The sequence below is a fragment of the Narcine bancroftii genome, chromosome 2, assembly GCF_036971445.1.
Source record: "Narcine bancroftii isolate sNarBan1 chromosome 2, sNarBan1.hap1, whole genome shotgun sequence".
In the NCBI taxonomy this organism is placed as follows: Eukaryota; Metazoa; Chordata; class Chondrichthyes; order Torpediniformes; family Narcinidae; genus Narcine; species Narcine bancroftii.
This window is the reverse complement of record NC_091470.1, coordinates 246,378,777-246,397,661: the sequence shown is the minus strand read 5'-3', so window position 1 is coordinate 246,397,661 and position 18,885 is coordinate 246,378,777. Positions and strand designations below refer to the sequence as shown.

Here is an 18,885-nt window from a genome sequence, read left to right as displayed (position 1 = left end):
ACATGACAAAAAAAGCAAGTCTGCAAGCAAGAGTGTGAAAGAATCACCACCGAGGTGAGAGGGCAAGCCTGGAATGCGTCATGGTGAGGATAATGGCAGGGCCACCTCAGGGCCCGAAATGGGAACCACAGCTCCAAAGGAGGAGCTCGCCAGACAGGGAGAACAGGTCCTGGACGAATCCAGCATCAATGCCCAGCAGGTACGGTGGGAAATCCCTCTGGAAGCCCCTGGAGAGAAGGAAAGGGCTGGGCCCTGCCTCCCACAGCAGGATTGCAAAGTTGGGTGCGCTCAGGGCGACTGCGAGGCCCGAGGTGAGGTCGACGTCAGGAGCAGGGCAGCAGCGGCAATCCCCGTGGGGAACAGACTTGTCCGACAAAAGAGGAAACTGTAAGAAACCGGCGTTGCTGCCGGCACTAAGGGAGAGAGTGAAACTTACCTCTGCCTTGGCAGCAGGACAAGAGTGAAACTGCAAGTCTCAGCGAGAGTCCCAACAGCAAGCGACTTCAGAGGAAGCAGAGGAGCCTGTGAGTCCAGAACTGGATCAGAGGAGGCTGGGAGCTCCAGCTGTAGTGGAGGGGTCCAGCAGTCTGGAGGAGGAAGAGTCCAATGGCCAGGGGAGACCCTGTGAAGCTATGAGCCCCAGGGGAAAAGGACTGTTAAGGAAAAGTAAGCAGGGTGGCTCAGAGCCCTCCCTGCAGGATGTAATTAACAAGCTAGGGCAGATGGATGACAGACTCTTCCTAGCTGTGGACAAAAGTGCCCAGGACATGGGGGGAAAACTGGACAGGGTCCAGAGCACCCTATCTGGGTTAATGGGCAGGGTGACAGAGGCAGAAGAAAGAATAAATAAGAATGAAGATGATATCCATATTATGTCCAATAAAATGGAAAAGTTAACAAATGAAAGGGAGAGCATCTGGAAGAAGCTGGATGCCCTCGAGAATTATAGGAGGAGGAACAATATTAAAATAGTCGGGCTAAGGGAGAGGGTGGAAGGTCAGAACCCAGTGTGCTTCTTTCAAACCTGGATCCCTGAGGTCTTGGGTAAAGAGATACTGGGTGAAAGCTTCGAGGTGGAAAGAGCAGGTCCCTCTTCCCCAAACCTGGTCCCAGACAAAGGCCGCGCTCTGTTCTGGTGAGGCTGTTGCGGAACTAGGACAGGGAGAAAAATATTAGGAGCCGCAGCGATCGGGGCAAAGAGAAGGGGATCCACTCTAGAGTTAGAGGGGAACAAAATTGTTTTCTACCCAGATATTAGCTCGGCACTCCTGAAGGCCAGGAAAGCATTTGAACCAGCTAAGAGAATGATCAAGCAGAAGAAATGTGAATGTGTTTTGTGTTTTGAGGTACCCAGCCACCCTGAAAATATCATTGCCAGAAGGAGCAAAGAATTTTTTTTTTCAGATCCAGAAAAAGCCCAAGAATATGCCGCAGGCTTACCCACGTTGGGGAGCATGACGGGAATGCAAAGTCTGGTCAGGGACTAAATGTGGTAGTTTAAATGAGTAACAAATTTGACCCGTAGGGGGATATAGACATGCCTTGGACTATAATAACATGGTATTTTTTTATGTTGTATAAATACAGAAGTTGAGAAGAGGTTAGACCGATTAAATGAAAAGTTGTAATAGTTTTTCCTGGTGAGCTCAGGAGTTGGGGAAAGGAGTTGATGGGTGCCGGTGGCACAATCTGTTGTACAAGGGGTTTGTTGGTAATCAATGAAGGTTATCAACAAAATAGAGGGGGGGGGAGGGAGGTAGTATGGGATTAAGGAGAAGTATGACTGTGAATCTCTTTTGCATTTGGTTTCATGTTGTTTTCCTCAGTTATTTGAATTATTGTCTTTGTCTTTGTCTCCCCCTTGTTTCTTTTCTTACTCTCGCAGCTCGGTGGAATGGACCAAAGGTCGGATGGCAAGAGATTGGGGGTGCATTGGGGTGGGGGGGGTCATAGTGAAGGAGGGGGTACCTTGGGAAGAACATGGGGATAATGACTAAGAGCATAAATGTAGTCTCTTTTAATGTTAATGGCTTAAACAGTCGGGTGAAACGGAAAAAGGTCTTGGCACACATTAAAAAAATGGGGGTGGATTTGACCTTTCTTCAAGAGACACGCTTAACTGAGCGGAAACATCAAAAATTAAAAAGAGAATGTGTGGGCCAGGTTATATCCGCTTTGTTTGGCTGAAAAGCAAGGGGAGTGGCACTTTCAGTAAGGAAAAGTGTTCCAGTGCAGGTGCAGAGGGTGATTGCAGACAAAATGGGTAGATTCCTAATGGTGCACTGTCAAATATACTCAGAGTCCTGGATCCTAGTCAATGTGTACGCCCGCAATTTTGATGAGAAGAAATTTATTCAGGACGTTTCCCTACGTTTGGCAGAGGGAAGTGAAAATATTTTGATAGGGGGCGACTTTAATTTATGTCTGGATCCTGTATTGGAGAAGTCCACAAAACATATAACTAGCTCTGGAGCCTCGAACGCTACGACTAACTGTATGAGGGAGTTGGATTTAATAGATGTGTGGTGTAGAATGCATCCAAGAGAGAGAGACTACTCATTCTACTCGAAATAACATGACTCCTACTCTAGAATAGATTTCTTTTTGGCTTCAGCCCATTTAGAAGGTAGGATCATGAAAGCCAAGAACAGAGCAAGACTTCTCTCAGACCACTCCCTCCCCCCAACCCAATCTTGACTATAGACATTCCAGATAAGAAGGACACAGCATAGAGGTGGCGTCTTAACACCTTGCTATTGAAAAAGCCGGAGTTTTGTAGCTTTATAAGATCTCAAATAACTCAGTTTTGTGAGGACAACTGCCCCTCTACTCCAGATCAATTTCTTCTATGGGACACCCTCAAGGTGTACTTGAGGGGTCAGATAATTGGGTGTACAAAGGTGGTCAAGAAAAATTATATGAGGGAAGAGGAGTAATTGGAAAAGGACATTACCCAATTAGAGAAGGATTTTCAGGAATTAGACCTAGAGGACCATTACAGAGCTCTCACAAACAAGAAATTGGAATATAATACACTTCAGACGTATAGTATGGAAAAGGATATTATGAGGTTGAGACAAAAATTGTAATTGGGGGAGAGAGCACATAAGGTACTCGCTTGGCAGTTGAGGGCAGAACAAGCCTCTAGAACAATTAATGCAATACAAACGGGGAATGGCCAGGTCTCGTACAATCCAAATGAAATTAATGAGACCAGGGAATTTTATGAAGGATTACATAAATCTGAACTGTCTGGGAACCTCAATCAAGAGGACGAGTTCCTGGCCAGATTAGATCTCCCCTGCCTGAACTCAGAGGATCAGGCAGACTTAGATCTTCCTTTAACTGAGGAAGAAATGGGTAAATCATTGAATACGCTGAGGTCATAGACCAGGCTAGGGAAACAAGTTCCCTGCGATAATTTTTTAGTGGCAATTGTTACGACGATTTTGGAGAAGGGGAAGGATCCACTTATACCCTTTTCCTAAAGGCCAATCTCTCTGCTGAATACCTATTGCAAGATCCTAGCCAAAGCCTTGGCAAATAGATTGGCATTACATTTGCTGAAATTGATAAACAAGGATCAGACAGGCTTTATGCAGGGAAGGCAGGCAGCAGGTAATTTTGGTAGATTGCCGAGTGTTATGTATCTGGCACAATCTAGAAGTGAGAAGGGTCTGGCCATCAACTTGGATACAGAAAAGGCCTTCGATAGACTGGAGTGGGAATTTTTATTCAAGGTGCTGGAGAAGGCAGGGTTGGGACCAATTTTTCAAAATTGGATTAGGGTGCTATATCACGCACCCAAGCAAAATTTGTAACCAAAGTCTCTCAGACTTCTCACTTACCAGATCTAGTAGGCAAGGGTGCCCACTCTCACCAGCTCTTTGTGCTGACTATGGAACTGTTGGCAGAAGCCATTCAGCAGGATCTAGACATCAAAGGTTATAGAGTGGGCCAGGTGAAACACAAAATTAACTTGTTCACTGATGACGTACTGACATATTTGATAGACCCTGAGACTTCCTTGCCTAGGCTGCACGAGGTCCTGGAGGACTATTGGGAATTTTCTGGGTATAAGATCAATTGGGATAAGAGCGAGGTGATGCCACTCACTGAGGGTAATTATAATCAATTTCAAGGAATTAGTAGTTTAAAGTCGCTACAGAAGGGGATCAAATACCTAGGAGTTAATATTGATAGTGACTTCAATAATTTATACAAGTTAAATTATGCCGCCCCTTGCTGGGAAGAGTCGAAGAGGACTTGAAGAGCTGGATGCCCCTGCCTATCACTCTGGTAGGCCGGGTCAACTGCATCAAAATTAATGTGTTGTCAAGATTCCAATATCTTTTCCAAACATTGCCTGTGCTGTTGTCCCAGGGTTTCTTCAAACAGTTATCACATGTGGTTAGGAGGTTCCTTTGGAATGGTAAGGTACCAAGGGTCTCTATGGAAAAATTAACATGGGACGATAGTCTAGGCAGATTGAGATTGCCGGACTTCAAAAAATATTATTGGGCGGCTCAGTCACCTCCCTTTTTCAGGGAGGAGATGCACCATCCTAGGCACAAATTGATCTGCACCTGGTGGGCGAGAAGATAGCAGAGAATTTTATTTATAAATGGGACATTAAATTGTTGACGGGGAAGAAGTGCACCCCCATATTAAAACAAGTAATTAGTATCTGGGCCAAAATTAACCAGTATTGAGATACTAAAGTGGGGCTGTCCCCAATAACACCCTTGACTCCGAATAAATTAATACCACCGACAGTGGGTAACAAGATTCTGGTCATCTGGATCCGTCATGGAGTCAGATGTATAGTTACGAGTAATGTCATTTGAACAGCTTAAAAATAAATATGATTTACCGAATAAAACATTCCACTGCTATCTTCAAATAAGGTCTTTTCTACAGGATGTATTAGGTCCAGGTATGGTCCTACCTCGTTGTAATAGCATAGAGGCCCTGATTCGAAGGAGGATTGGTAAGAAATTTATTTCAGCAATGCATTACCTGTTCCAGTTAGAGGGACCCAAACCGGGCCTTCATAGGTCAAGAGAAAGATGGGAGTCGGACTTGGGTATTACAATTGATGAGAGGTGCTGGTCCGACCTGTGCCGGGAAAGTATGACCACAGTTGTTAATGCAAGGTACAGGTTGGTCCAGTATAACTTTTTGCACCAGTTGTTTATAACACAGCAGAAAATCCATAGATCAAAGTCAGAATTCCTGGACAAATGCTTCAGGTGTGGTGTTGCAGCCGGGACCTTTGTACATGCAACCTGGTCGTGTGCCAAGGTGAGGCCCTTTGAGTGGATCTAGGCCAAGTTCTGGAAAAAAGTATAGGTGAACAGTTCCCTCAGGACCCAGAGGTGTTCCTGCTGGGGAATATAATGGACATAAGGCTTACAATGAAGTTGTCCAAATTTCAAATCCAATTTGTGTTAATCGCATTGGCAGTGGCCAGGAACTGGATTGCGGTGACCTGGAAGTCCAACACTATTCTTAGTATCGAGCGATGGAACAAGGAAATAAGGTTGCGTTCCCCTGGAGAAAATAACTTACAATCTGAGAAACAAGTACAGCACCTTTCGGAAGATTTGGCAGCCATACATAAGTGCACGGAAGTGATTGTTCTACCATTCCCTGCTGTGGCTCCCTCTCTCCCGCACTGATCCCGATCTAGGAAAGTCAAGAATGAGCACGGACCCAGAAGCCGTCCATTGAGCCGTGATAGTCCCTGTTTCTTTTCTCCTTTCTTTTTATTATTTGTATTCTTATTTATTTCCTTAATGTTGGTGTTTGTTATTGTTATCGACATTGGAGTATGAATGAATTGTTTAGTTTTATAGGTGGGGGAAGGGGAGTGGACAATGACGCAGGCTTGTATATATATGTATAGTCATAGAGAAAAGGAATATATGTACATGTATAGGAGATTGTGAACATATGACTGCAAGCCTGTATGAAAAATTATAAATAAAATATTTTTTTAAAAAGTCCCAAATTAACTGGAAAAGTAAGCTGGATGGAGGGAGCAGAATTGATGATATTTCAACAAAAAAAAATAAGGAAAGTGCATGACAGATATATTCCACAAAAAAAATTTTGAATAAAAAAACAGCACAAATGTGAACAAGAGAGGTTAAGGTTAAAATAAAAGCCAGAAGGAGGGCATACAAGGAAGCAAAAATTAGTGGGAAAACAGAGGACTGGGAAGCTTTTAAACACTTTCAAAAATAAACTAAGAAAGGCATTAGGAAAGAAAAGATGAAGGAAGTTGGAAAATAATATAAAAAGATACTCAGAATTTGTTTTTAATCGATGAAGAGTAAAAAAAACACCGGGAAATACAGGACCAATTGAAAATGATGCTGGAGAAATTATAATGGGTAACAAAGAGATGGCAGAGAAACTAAGTGAGTATTTTGCATCAGTCTTCAGTGTGAAGACATTAGCAATATACCTGATAATCAGAGGTCTTAGGGAATAGAATCAAGTATAGTCAAGATTACTAGGGAGTAAGTGCTCGGTAAGCTCAATGGATGAAAGATAGATAAGTCTCTTCTGAAGGAGGTGGCTTTAGGGATTGCGGAGGCATTGGAAATAATTTTCCAGGTATTAATAGACTCTGGCTTAGTTCCAGAGGACTCGAAGGCTGCAAATATAGTTCTGCTGTTTTTGAAGGCTGGGAGGCAGAATTAAAAAAAATACAGATCAATTAGTCTGACATCAGTAGTTGGAAATTTATCAGAGTTGATCCTCAAGGACAAGGTTATGAAATACCTCAAGGTACATGACGTAATAGGTCCAAACCAGCATGGTTTAATGAAGGGAAGATCCTGCCTGACCAACCTACTGGAATTTTGTTGAGGTAATCTCAAGTAGGATCAACAAAGGAGAGGCTGTGGACATTGTGTATTTGTATTTTCAAAAGGCCTTCGATTAGGTGCCGCATAAAAGGCTGCTTAATAGGATGAGAGTCCATTGAATTACAGGGAAGATCTTAGATTGAGTGAGCACTGACTGATAAACAGAAGGCAAAGGGTGGGAATAAAAGAATCCTGTTCTGTTGGTTGCCCTTTACTAATGGTATTGGCAGGGGTCGGTGCTAGGGCCACTTCATTTTACAATGTGTAACAATGATTTAGATAATGGATTAAATAGTTTTGTGGCTAAGTTTGCAGATGACACCAATATGGGTGGACGAGCAGGAAATTGTTGAAGAAACTGCAAGGTTGCAGAGAGACTTGGACAGTTTAGGAGAGTGGGCAAGAAATGGCAGATAAGATACAATGTTGTGAAATTATGGTTGTACATTTTGTAAGAAATAAACAGGCAAATTAATATTTCTATGGGAGAAGATTCAAAATTTGGAAGTGCAAAGGGACTTGGGGGATCATCATTGAGGATAACCTAAAGGTTAACCACGAAGTTGAATGGGCAGTAAAGAAAGTGAATGCTATGTTGGCATTCATTTCAAGAGGAATAATGACCAAGAGTAAGGTGGTGTTGATGAAGCTATGGGGCACTGATGAGACCTCATTTGGAGTACTGTGTGCAGTTCTGGACCCTTCATCTTCGAAGGGATGTTGGAGAGAGTTCAGACAAGATTTATGATGATGATTCCTGGAATGTAAGGGCTACCATATATGAGGAGTGTTTATCAGCTCTTAAACTGTATTCATTGAAGTATGAAGAATGAGAGGGGAGCTCATAAACATTTAGAATGATGAAAGGATTGGAGAGAGTAGATGTGAATAAGATGTTTCCCTTGGTGGGTGAGTGCAGGACAAGAGAGCACAGTCTTGGAATTCGAGGGTACCCATTTAAAACAGAGAGGAGGAGAAATTTCTTTTGCCAGAGGGTCGTGGATTTGTGGAATTTGTTGCCACAAACAGCTATGGAGGCCCGATCATTGGTTGAGATTGATAGGTTTTTAATTAGTCGGTATCAAGGGATATGGGGAAAAGGCCAGAAATTGGAACTAGATGCGAGATTGGTTTTAGCTCATGATGTGCCAGAGTAGACTTGATGGGCTGAATGGCCTACTTCTGTTCCTTTATCTTGTGAGATGCCATCTCACTGGTTCTACATAAAGTCCTGGAACACCAAGATAGCAAAGACACATACATCAGAATGCTCTTTATCATCTATTATTCAGCATTCAACACCAACCATCCCCTCAAAGCTGATTAGTAAACTCCAAGACCAAGGCATCAATAACCCAATGTGGAACTGGATCCCAATCATAGTAAGAACAAGTTCTCCACTATTTCCATCAGTACCACAGGGCTGCATTCTTAGCTTCCTGCTTTACACCTATGATTCTGAGGCTCAACACGACAATGCCTACAAATTTGCTGACAATGCAAGGATGGAAATTGAAAACTTGGCTGAATGGTGCACTAACAATAACCATGCACTCAATTTCATCATAAGCATGGAGCTGACTGTGTACTTGGGAGGGAAAACCAGAGGTGTACAATCCGGTGATCATTGGACAATCAGAGGAGAGCATAAACAAATTTAAATTCTCGTGAGTTACCATTTCAGAGTGTTTCCTGGATAGCCTAAAACATCACCTAATAGGCTGAATATGGCTGAGATGTCTCAGGATTGGTCAGTACTTGCAGGGGAGACCACTTAGGAACATCAGGTGCTGAAAGTTTCCAAGAGCAGCACTAGACAAAGTGGTGACTTTCTAACTGCCTTACAATAGCCAAAAGTTAAATAATTTTATCTATGTTACATTCTAAATTCATGACAATAATGGAACCTTTACCAACACATGAATGTCATTGTGAAGAGAGCACATCAGTGCCTGTATTTTCTCACAAATTTGTGGAGGTTTGATGTACAATTGAAAACCTTGGCAGGCTTCTACAGATGTATAGTAGAAAGTGCGCTGACTGGCGTTATTACAGCCTTGTAGTGGGGAACCAATACCTGAGGGGAAAGCCCTGTAAAAAGTAGAGAAAAGAGCCCCAGGATATAACATGAAAAACTCTCCCCAACATCAAGAAAATCTACATGGAAGTAATGAACCAGATTGAAGAAACACAAAACATGCCAGATTCATGCAGAACAGCAATAATTACAGTAATACCAAAGACGGGGAAAGATCCACTAACACCAGCATCGTATTGACCAATATCTCTACTCAACACAGATTATAAGATAATAGCTAAACTATTAGCAAACAGATTGGCCGACTGTGTACCAAAAATAGTAAAACTAAATCAAACGGGATTTATTAAAAGACAAACAATGGACAATATCTGTAAGTTCATTAACTTAATCCATGCAGTACAAGGAAAAGAGACGCCAAGTGGCAGTTGCCTTAGATGCAGAAAAAGCCTTTGACAGAGTAGAATGGAATTATTTATTCGAAGTACAACAGAGGTTCAATCTACCAGAGAAATACATTAATTGGATTAAAGCATTATATAAGGGACCATCGGCAAAGGTGACAGTAAATGGATATATATCAAACCAATTTAAATTAAGCAGGTCAACTAGGCAGGGATGTCCACTATCTCCCTCACTGTTCGCGTTACCTATAGAACCATTGGTAGAACTGATAAGAACAGAAAATAAAATAAGAGGGATAAAAAAAGAGAAGGAAATAAAAATCAGTCTATTTGCAGATGACATCATAGTATACTTAACAGAACCAGAATTATCAATAAAAGAATTACATAAGAAATTGAAGGAATATGGAGAAATATCGGGGTACAAGATCAACGCAAATAAAAGTGAAGCGATGCCAATGAATAATGCGGATTTCACAAAGTTTAAGAAATAATCACCATTTAAATGGCAAACACAAGCAATCCGATACCTACTTATTCAACTAGATAATAATCTAGGTCATCTATACAAATTAAACTATCAGCCATTAATGAAGAAATTACAAGATGACTTAGAACATTGGAGGGATTTACCACTAACACTGATAGGAAGGGTAAATTGCATTAAAATGAATATCTTCCCAAGGATACAATACCTATTTCAATCATTACCAATTCACCTAACAGAGAAATTCTTCAAGGAGCTAAAGAAAATAATAAGGAAATTCTTATGGAAAGGGGGGGGGGGGGGGGAACCGAGGATAGCGCTAGATAAATTAACAGAATGGTACAAACAAGGGGTCTTACAGCTACCAAACTTTAAGAATTATTACAGAGCAGCACAATTAAGATACCTATCAGATTTTTATCAAACAAGGGAAAAACCAGATTGGACCAGATTAGAGCTAGATAAAATAGGGGAGAAGGTACCTGAACATATACTATACGTGGGATGAAAAGCTGGTGAAACATGGGAATTCACCAGTACTGCACCATCCGCTCAACATTTGGAAGAAGATTCACGTAGAAAGGAAAAAAAACAAATTACTAACGACCAAAATTAATATTGACGCAAAATCAACTAATCCCCTTCACAATAGATATCCTTTCCTTTAGAGAATAGGAGAGAAAAGGGATCAAAAGAATAGAAAATGGTTTTTAGGGAAATAAATTATTATCTTTTGAACAAATGAAGTGCAAATATGGTATAACTCATGGTACAATGTTTGCATACCACCAACTGAAAACCTACTTGAAGGACAAATGGGAAGCAGGCTGAGGTTACCAGAAGGAAGAAATTTTGAATATATGATTACAGACAATGATAATTAAAATATTTATAAACAACATGTACATCAAACTGCAAGAGAAAGAGAATGAGGAAACAATCTGTAAACCCAAACAAAAATGGGAACAAGATCACAACATAAAGATAAAGAATGAAACATGGGAAAAGCTTTGCTCCGGAACTATGAGAAATACAATAAACACGAGGTTACGCATGCTACAGTATAATTGGTTACACAGACTATACACCATACCCCAAAAGTTAAATAAATGGGACCCAACAGTATCAGACAGATGTTATCACTGTAAGAAGGAAACAGTAACAACCGTACATGCAATTTGGGCATGTGAGAAAGTGGAAAATTTTTGGCAAGATCCAAATCAGGTATTAAATAAAATCGCAAAAAGCAAAATACCAAAAAATCCAGAGATCTTTCCTCTAAGTAATACAAGAAGTAAAGAACTTGGAATCAATTTGGATGGAGTACAAAAAAAGATTTATTATGATAGCCTTAGCTGTAGCAAAAAAATGTATTATGTCAACCTGGAAATTAGAAGATAGCCTGAGAATACAGCAATGGTACATAGAAATGAATAAATGTATTCCATTGGAAAAAATAACATATAATTTAAGAAATAACATCAAAGTATTTGAACAAAGAGGGAGAAAATGACACTGTGTATATTCAAGAGGGAAATGTTTATGAATATTTTGGTCAATATGGTTCATAGTGTGAAAAATTTAAAAAAAGACAATCTACATGGAATGCCACCATCAGAGAGCAGCAGCAGCAATCATCAAAGATCCACACTACCCAGGACATGCTCTGTTTTCACTGCTGCCATCAAGAAAGTGGTAACAAGTGCCTTATACTTCCACCACCAGTTTCAGGAACAGTTGCTATCCTTCAACCATCTGATTCCTAAACAACAAACTCAAAGTCTCATTCAAAGACTAATTCTCTGCACATTATTTATTATTGAATATTTATTTTCTGCAGTGCAGTTTATTTACATTTCTTTGCTTACAATTCTCTTTTCTGTACACGTTTTCTTGAGTACATTTTTTTTTTTACACTACTGACAGTACCAGTAGTCGTTTTGCCTGGCCAACAAGAAAAAGAATGACAGGGTTGAATGTCATGTCATGCATGTATTCAATTACATCAAGCTGGGGGTGGGAGGGGAGAATTGAAATCTTTCTGCTCCAACAGCAAAGACCAAGGACCAGTGACTGACCACCAATTTCACACACCACTGGCACACTAATATGTCTGTCCATGATCTCATGTACTGCCACGTGGAGGCCACCCACAATTTGGAGGTACAACTTTTCTTCCATTTCAGCAGTTCTCATCAGACACCATCAATATTGACCTCCAATTTTATATAACCCCCTCCCCTGGTCATTCTTTCCTCTAACTCCCCATCCCTTTCAATCAGAAAGCCATCTTTCTTCATCCTCTGTCCTCTCTCGCTATCACTTCTCATCTCTCTCTACTACCCTCCCATCTGTATCCATCTATTACCTCTTATCTGTTAATTGATGTTCCTCTCCATTCCCCCCCCCCACCCCCTATCTTTTTATCCAGACGTTTATCCAATTTTCAACACTCTTGAGGAAGGGCTCAGGCCTGAAATGTCAAACGATTTGTACTTCCTATCAATGCTGCATGACCTGCTGAATTTTCCCAGCACATTTGTGTGCTGTACTAGACCCCAATGTCTGAGAATTCCCTGTTTTTCTTCCAGACCAGCAGGAAGACATCAACTGCAGTGTAATCAAAATGTCTTCAGGTCTCTATAATTCAATATCCAATAATAGGTAGTTGGCATATTCCCCAAATGGAGAAAAATAATTTTATGAACAGCTTAACAGTCTGCCTATGAAGATGAGGAAGAGTGGACATATTTTTCTAATTGAGTAAAATCATTACCAAGGAGAGATTATGAAGGGGGGCGGGGGAGCAGTGGTGGTGGCAGCTTCTGTATTGAACATACAACACTTTTTCCATCTTGTTGACAGGCTCTTAGATTTGTTTTCAATTTGGAAGATGCGATTAGAAGCAAAGGGAAACAATTCAATATGAGAACAGATGACGCCAATTGCAAGAAATGATGGTGAATGGGGATTGCTTTAGCCTCATTAGACAGAAGAGGGAGAATCTCATGTTGTCTTGATTAGGGTTATAAGTGCAGAAGGAATGGATATTCATTGTTTTTTTTAAAAAAAGCAGAACAACTCAAAGAACACAGCTGAATTACAATAAGTTAAAAAAAATCCAAAACTAAGGAGAAAAATAATAAATGCAATTTGATTACTAACATTGCCAGTGTGAAAATGAAGAACAACTTTGTCAGAAGGCAATACAGTACTTCTTAGAAGAGATTGGACTGGCAGAATTTATTCTCACTGGAGGCATAGAGATCTCAACAGGGTTTATAAAATTATGAAAGGCATATTTAGTCTTTTTCCCCCAGATCAAGTGTTACAGGATATGTTAGAATAGTTAGGAGTAAAATATATGTCTTTAAAATAGATTGTGGGGGTTTAGTTTAGGTAACACTTCACAAAAGACACCTCATTAACAATGCAAGAGCTTTGCTGAAGTGAAACATTGAGTCACCAGTGACTTTGCAGAGACAATGGAACCTCATTGGAAAGAACTTCACAAGGAGGTGCAAAAGGAACCAAGTCCAGCCTCAGATACTGATAAAATCTTTCAAAGATTGGGTTTGGAGCCATGTAAGAAGTCATATGGTTTATATAAGCAGAGAGAGGAAAAACAGGTGATTTTCTCTTTTGGAGAGAGGTCAGAGTAACACTTGAGGCTGCAAAATGGAAAGCTAGCAGGCTTGTTGAAAAAACCCATTTTCAAGACAAGTTGTGAGTTCAGCCTGTTTAAAACCGTTGTTGTCCTTACAAGAGGAAATGGCTGGCTAGAGTGTTTCTCCTGAAATAAGGGAATCAAGAGGAACTCTGTGGTGACCTGGAAGAAGAGGCCATCATTTGCAAAACTCATGATGGGGCAAGTTTGTTCAGCAAGACACTGAAGTGACTGATTGGAGGAAATCAGTTTGTGTGTGTCCAACAAGCAACAAATCTCTCTCTGAAACCAATAAGAACCTTACTGAGCAGTAACCATTTAACTTTAACCACCAGAGCCTGGTGAAGATTCATAAATGTTAAATTCTATGCTCAGTACAAGAATTGCCTGATACCAGTGAACTTGGAGAAATGAAAAATGAATGATTGGACTGTGAAACAAAGAACTTTTCCGAACACATACACATTACATACACGTGCACTGAGAATTAGAAGGGGGTTAAGTTAATCATAAGTTAAAGTTTGATCTTGTTTTGATGTTTAAAGATAATTAAAAGCAACTTTTGTTTAAGTAAGCATTGTCTTGGTCAATTTTTATTGCTGCTTGGTTTTGGAAAGAACTTCACAAGGAGGTGCAAATGGAACCAAGTCCAGACTGATACTGATAGTATCTATCAAAGATTTGGTTTGGAGCTCTGTAAGAAGTCATATGGGCTCATAACACAAGTGTGTCTTGAATTAAACAGCACTGGACGACGGTGAGAGAGGTGAAATTTGAAGGGGACCTGGGGTGACCTTTCCACCCTCCCTCCCGCAGATGGTAGTGGTTATTTTGAATGAGCTGCAAGAGATACAATAACCATCTAGAGAAGGCACAAAGGAATAAGGGTCTAAGGCAAGAAAATTGGATTGTTGCAGATAGGCTTTAGACTAGCAAGGACAAGGTTGGCCCAAGGATACTGCTGTTTCTGCATTCAATGATCCTACGGTTCAAGTGACATACAAAATTTTAACTACGTGAAGTGGTCATGGTGACCAGTGCAGATGTCTGAAGGGGAAGCTGGTAAATATAAGCGCAAATTGAGAATGAGATATATCCCCATGTTTAAAAACATTTTGTAATCCCTCAGATTGAATTTGTTATTTATAAATAATTGTACAAATTTCCATGATCCACAACAATGTTCTTCCCACATCAAAAATGATAAAGGATTGCTTTATTAGATAAAGAAGCTGCCACCCAAGAGAAAAGCAGAATCAAATCCATCAGTGTGTCTTTATGAAACAACATGCTGTCGTCTTCATAGAGTTGATCAGGGTGCCCTTCACCATGACTAAAGTTCAACGTACACAAACTTTCCACAACTAAGCAGGAACTTCAAGAGGGGAACATCTGAAACGCACTCAAAACAGTACAGTTCACCAAGTTCATGCAATCAGATTTTGTTTTATTCTTCTCTTTTCTCTTCCCAAGTCGGGCACCTGCCAACCAACTGTCTGTCTCAAATCTCCACCCTTACCTCTTGCTGATTCACTGGCCAATAATGGCATTATGAAGCCAACAATCACATTAGACAATGTTTACAAAATACTAGCCAGAAAAATAAAACAGATTTTGAAGAAAGGGTGCAAATGGTTTTCAAACACAGGAATACAAAAGAGATTATAATGGAGAATGAAGAATTAAACTTAAAAAGTTTCAGGTCCCTTACAACTTTGAAATTGATCAATGTATCAAAATATTTGGAAGGTAATTATAAAACACCAAAAAATTGAAAAGTACGTTTCAAGTATGTGAAGCAATGATTTTGTTTCTTTTTAAACCACAGACCTCATACTGGAGATGATAACAATATCAATGCTTTCAAAACTAAGAATGATTCAGTTGCCTTGTTTCCATCAGATCATATTTGATGGTGATTTATCAACTGATAAATTGTATACTCCTTCACACAAATTTTTGAAGGAGTATACAAAACGATATTACAAAGCAATAAATTACTGATAGCAACTTGCAGATTTCTTCTTTTAACTACATGTATGTATAGTTCCAAAGTTTCAGTTAATTCCATCAGTTAATGAAAATAAAGGCTGGTCATTTCACCTCCCTTAAAAGAAGAAAAGCTGAACAAAAATGCTTTCACGCAGCTAATCAAGATACAAATACTAACCAAGTCATCGAGAACTGCTATTTTTCAATAAACAAGATGGTTAACATTCGAGTTGGTCATTATTACAGGCTATCAGTCCACAATGAATTGGTTTGGCATTGGGTTGAATTGGTACAGGGATGAACAGGACTGGATTAATGTGGAACATTTACTTCTTATGGTGCCAAGAGACTGTAATACCTGATTTTCTGCAAATGGGAACTTGGGTTCAATGGTACACAGTTGATCATAATATCTAAAAAGAAAAACAATCAGTTAGAAAATAGAATTTTATATGATCAGTTACTAGTTTTTTTTGGTGATATTTGATTAACACGTTGAATCAAAGATTCAGAAAATTGTTGTAGCATTACATTTCTGTTTGCATTTAAATAGATTAGATAATGTCTTAGTTGCTGGTGCAATGCCATTAAAGCATTAATATTCTCGATTGCTTCTTGTCCCAAAGTTCTTTCCTTTCCAAAGGCACATTGATCTCTCTTAGAATCCACTCGATCAACCGACCCTCCACTGAGATAAACCAAAAAACTATTGGGCATCCAAAAATGCTATCAACCCTCTCTTAATTGAAAATTAAACCAAATAACAACTTTTTAGGTGCTGCCTGTAAGGAGTTTGTATGCTCTTCCCAAATCTGTGTGAGTTTTCTCCAAGTGCTCTGGTTTCCTCCCACTCTTCAAAATGTGCGGGGGTTGTAGATTAATAGGTGTATTTGGGGGTATGGAATGGCTTGTTACTGTGCTGTGCATTTAAATCAAGGGCATCAATCAAAATATATTCACTTGGAGAATGGTTTGCTGATCTAACCTCAAACGAACTAAAGGTTCAAGGTAACTCACCTTCACATCAAATGAGATAAATTTCAACACAATTTATTATCACGTTTCAAAGCACTGTTCAGCTTCCGATATTTTAATAATTCATTTCTAGTTAGGTTAACATCTTGAATGCCAGTTACTTTGGATCTATTCCAAGAGAGACACTCAAGAGATGATATTCTACTGTTGCTTCCCAGATGACCAGTGTCATACAGAAGTAGAGACCTCTTTCAGCACTTGCAAGCTGTATTTTTTTGTTAAATGCTTTTCACTGGGTTCACTCAGCACCACTCTTTCTAATAACTTTAAAGCCATCACAATGGTTTCTCAATGAATCAACAAGTGTTTGTTTGTTTCTATAGTCCAAACACTCTACAAAGATTTCCTTTAGCCCAAGTCCTGCAGTGGGTGTGAATGTTTTCACCTTTTTCAGATAGTTCAAATGAAAATAAAATCCTTAAACCTATGATATTTTCAATAGAACTCCATTAACCTGGTTTGGCATTTTTTTGTGACTTAAATACTGGATATGTAACAGAATGCTTTTCTTTGATGCTGTCTAAATCTCCTTCACACAAATTCTATTGAAAAGTTTTTAATCATTTAGTTTGTTCAACCAAGAATCTCTTTCTAACTTCCAGTTCATTATTTGATGGCATTACTGGCAAAAATATCATTTCTCATATTTATATTATATATACTCGTGTAAAAGTTGATGTCCATGTAAAACTGCTCCCTATTTTGGCCAAACAAATCTGAAATTTTCCACACATCATGTAAAGTTGACCCTCGTCTCTCACCTCACTCACCCGTAGGCCAGATGTCCCGATGTCCTCAACGTGGATTTCCTACCCTGACCCAGCTGCCCGCAAACTGAAGTTCCCGACGTCTCCAATGACGCAGATACCTTCCTTGGACCCAACCACCCCTGTTCTGGCGTCCACACTTACTCACTTACCAGTTCCCACACCAACCTCAGCTTCCACAAGGCTGACACCTTGAATACCTATGCTGCTAGATCCCATACGCTCATCACCCCCATCATTCCTTGTTCTCCTCCATCTCCACACACCTCTCCCTAATCAACCCCAACTCCCCCTTACTTCCCACCTCCTAACCCTTTGCACTTTTACTTCAATCATGGTGTCTGGTCTTTCAATGGTTACTCATGGTTTTTGTTACTTTGTAGGAAGGATGTTTTGATGCACAAACTCCATGATTACTTAATTCATTGTGCTTCTGATTTGTATTAGTTTAGAAATCATTTGTACTTCTGCTACTAATACAGTAATTTGGATTCTTGTGTGAATTTCAGCCCTCAAAAGTATTATCCATGTAATAGTCCACCCCATGAATTTAATATGAAAAAATAGTCCAGAAAATAAGTTTTACACAAGTTTATATGACTCTTCATGCTTCATTTTGTTTTATCAAAATGAAAACAACTGAATAATTTCATTGTATTCAAACTTTACTTGTTTTCTTTAGCACAATTATAAACTCTTTCTTCAGCAAAACCAGATCTGATAATGAAGAATCTCTCTGTAACACTGGACAAGCCGCAGAAGACGTCCTTTCCACGACAATTAGTAAAATGTTTTTAGTATGCCTTTGCCAATTATTTTGTACCTTTTCTTTTCTCACCAATAAACAGTACACTCACATTCAAGTTTCACAGTAATAACCATATAACAATTTCAGCACAGAAACAGGCCAGTTCAGCCCTTCTGGTCGATGCTGAGTACCTTCTCCCACCTAGTCCCATTGACTTGCAACCAGCCCATAACCTTCCACACCTCTCTCGTCCATATTCCTATCCAACTTTTCCTTAAATATTTAAATTGAGCCTGCAACTACCATTTTGGCCAGAAGCTAATTCCACGCTCACACCACCCTCTGAGTGAAGAAATTCCCCCTCATGTTTCCCCTCAACTTTTCCCTCTTCAATCAATCAATGTCAAACAAATCTCCCCCACTCTCAATGGAAAAACCTATCCACATTTAATCTATCTGCCCCCCTCGTAATTTTAAATACTTTAATCAAATCACTCCTCAATCTTCTACGCTCCAAGGAATAAAGTCATAGCTAGTTTAACCTTTCCTTGTAACTCAAACTCTGAAAACCAGGCAACGTTCTTATAAATCTTCTCTGCACTCTGTCCATTTTGTTGATATCCTTCCTGTAATTTAGCAACCAAAACTGCACACAATAATCCAAATTTGCTCCTACCAATGTTCTATACAACTTCAACATGTCATCCCAACTCCTGTACTCAATACTCTGATTTATGAAGGCCAATATACTAAAAGCTTTCTTCACCATCCTATTTACATGCGACTCCATTTTCAGGCAAATATGTACCAGAATTCCTAAATCCCTTTGTTCTACTGCATTCCTCAATTGTTTACCATTTAACACATTG

At 39.7% G+C, this 18,885-nt stretch overlaps 1 protein-coding gene across 4 annotated transcripts in view; it reads right to left on the bottom strand.

The window, feature by feature from the left end:
- Positions 1-18,885, bottom strand: part of pdcd6ip (programmed cell death 6 interacting protein) — a 103,520-nt gene that overhangs the window by 79,617 nt on the left and 5,018 nt on the right. For all 4 annotated transcript variants that reach the window (XM_069920747.1, XM_069920749.1, XM_069920748.1 and 1 more), the window contains exon 2: positions 15,825-15,879. In XM_069920747.1, the coding sequence (XP_069776848.1) occupies positions 15,825-15,879 (55 nt within the window). The remainder of the gene's footprint in view (positions 1-15,824; positions 15,880-18,885) is intronic.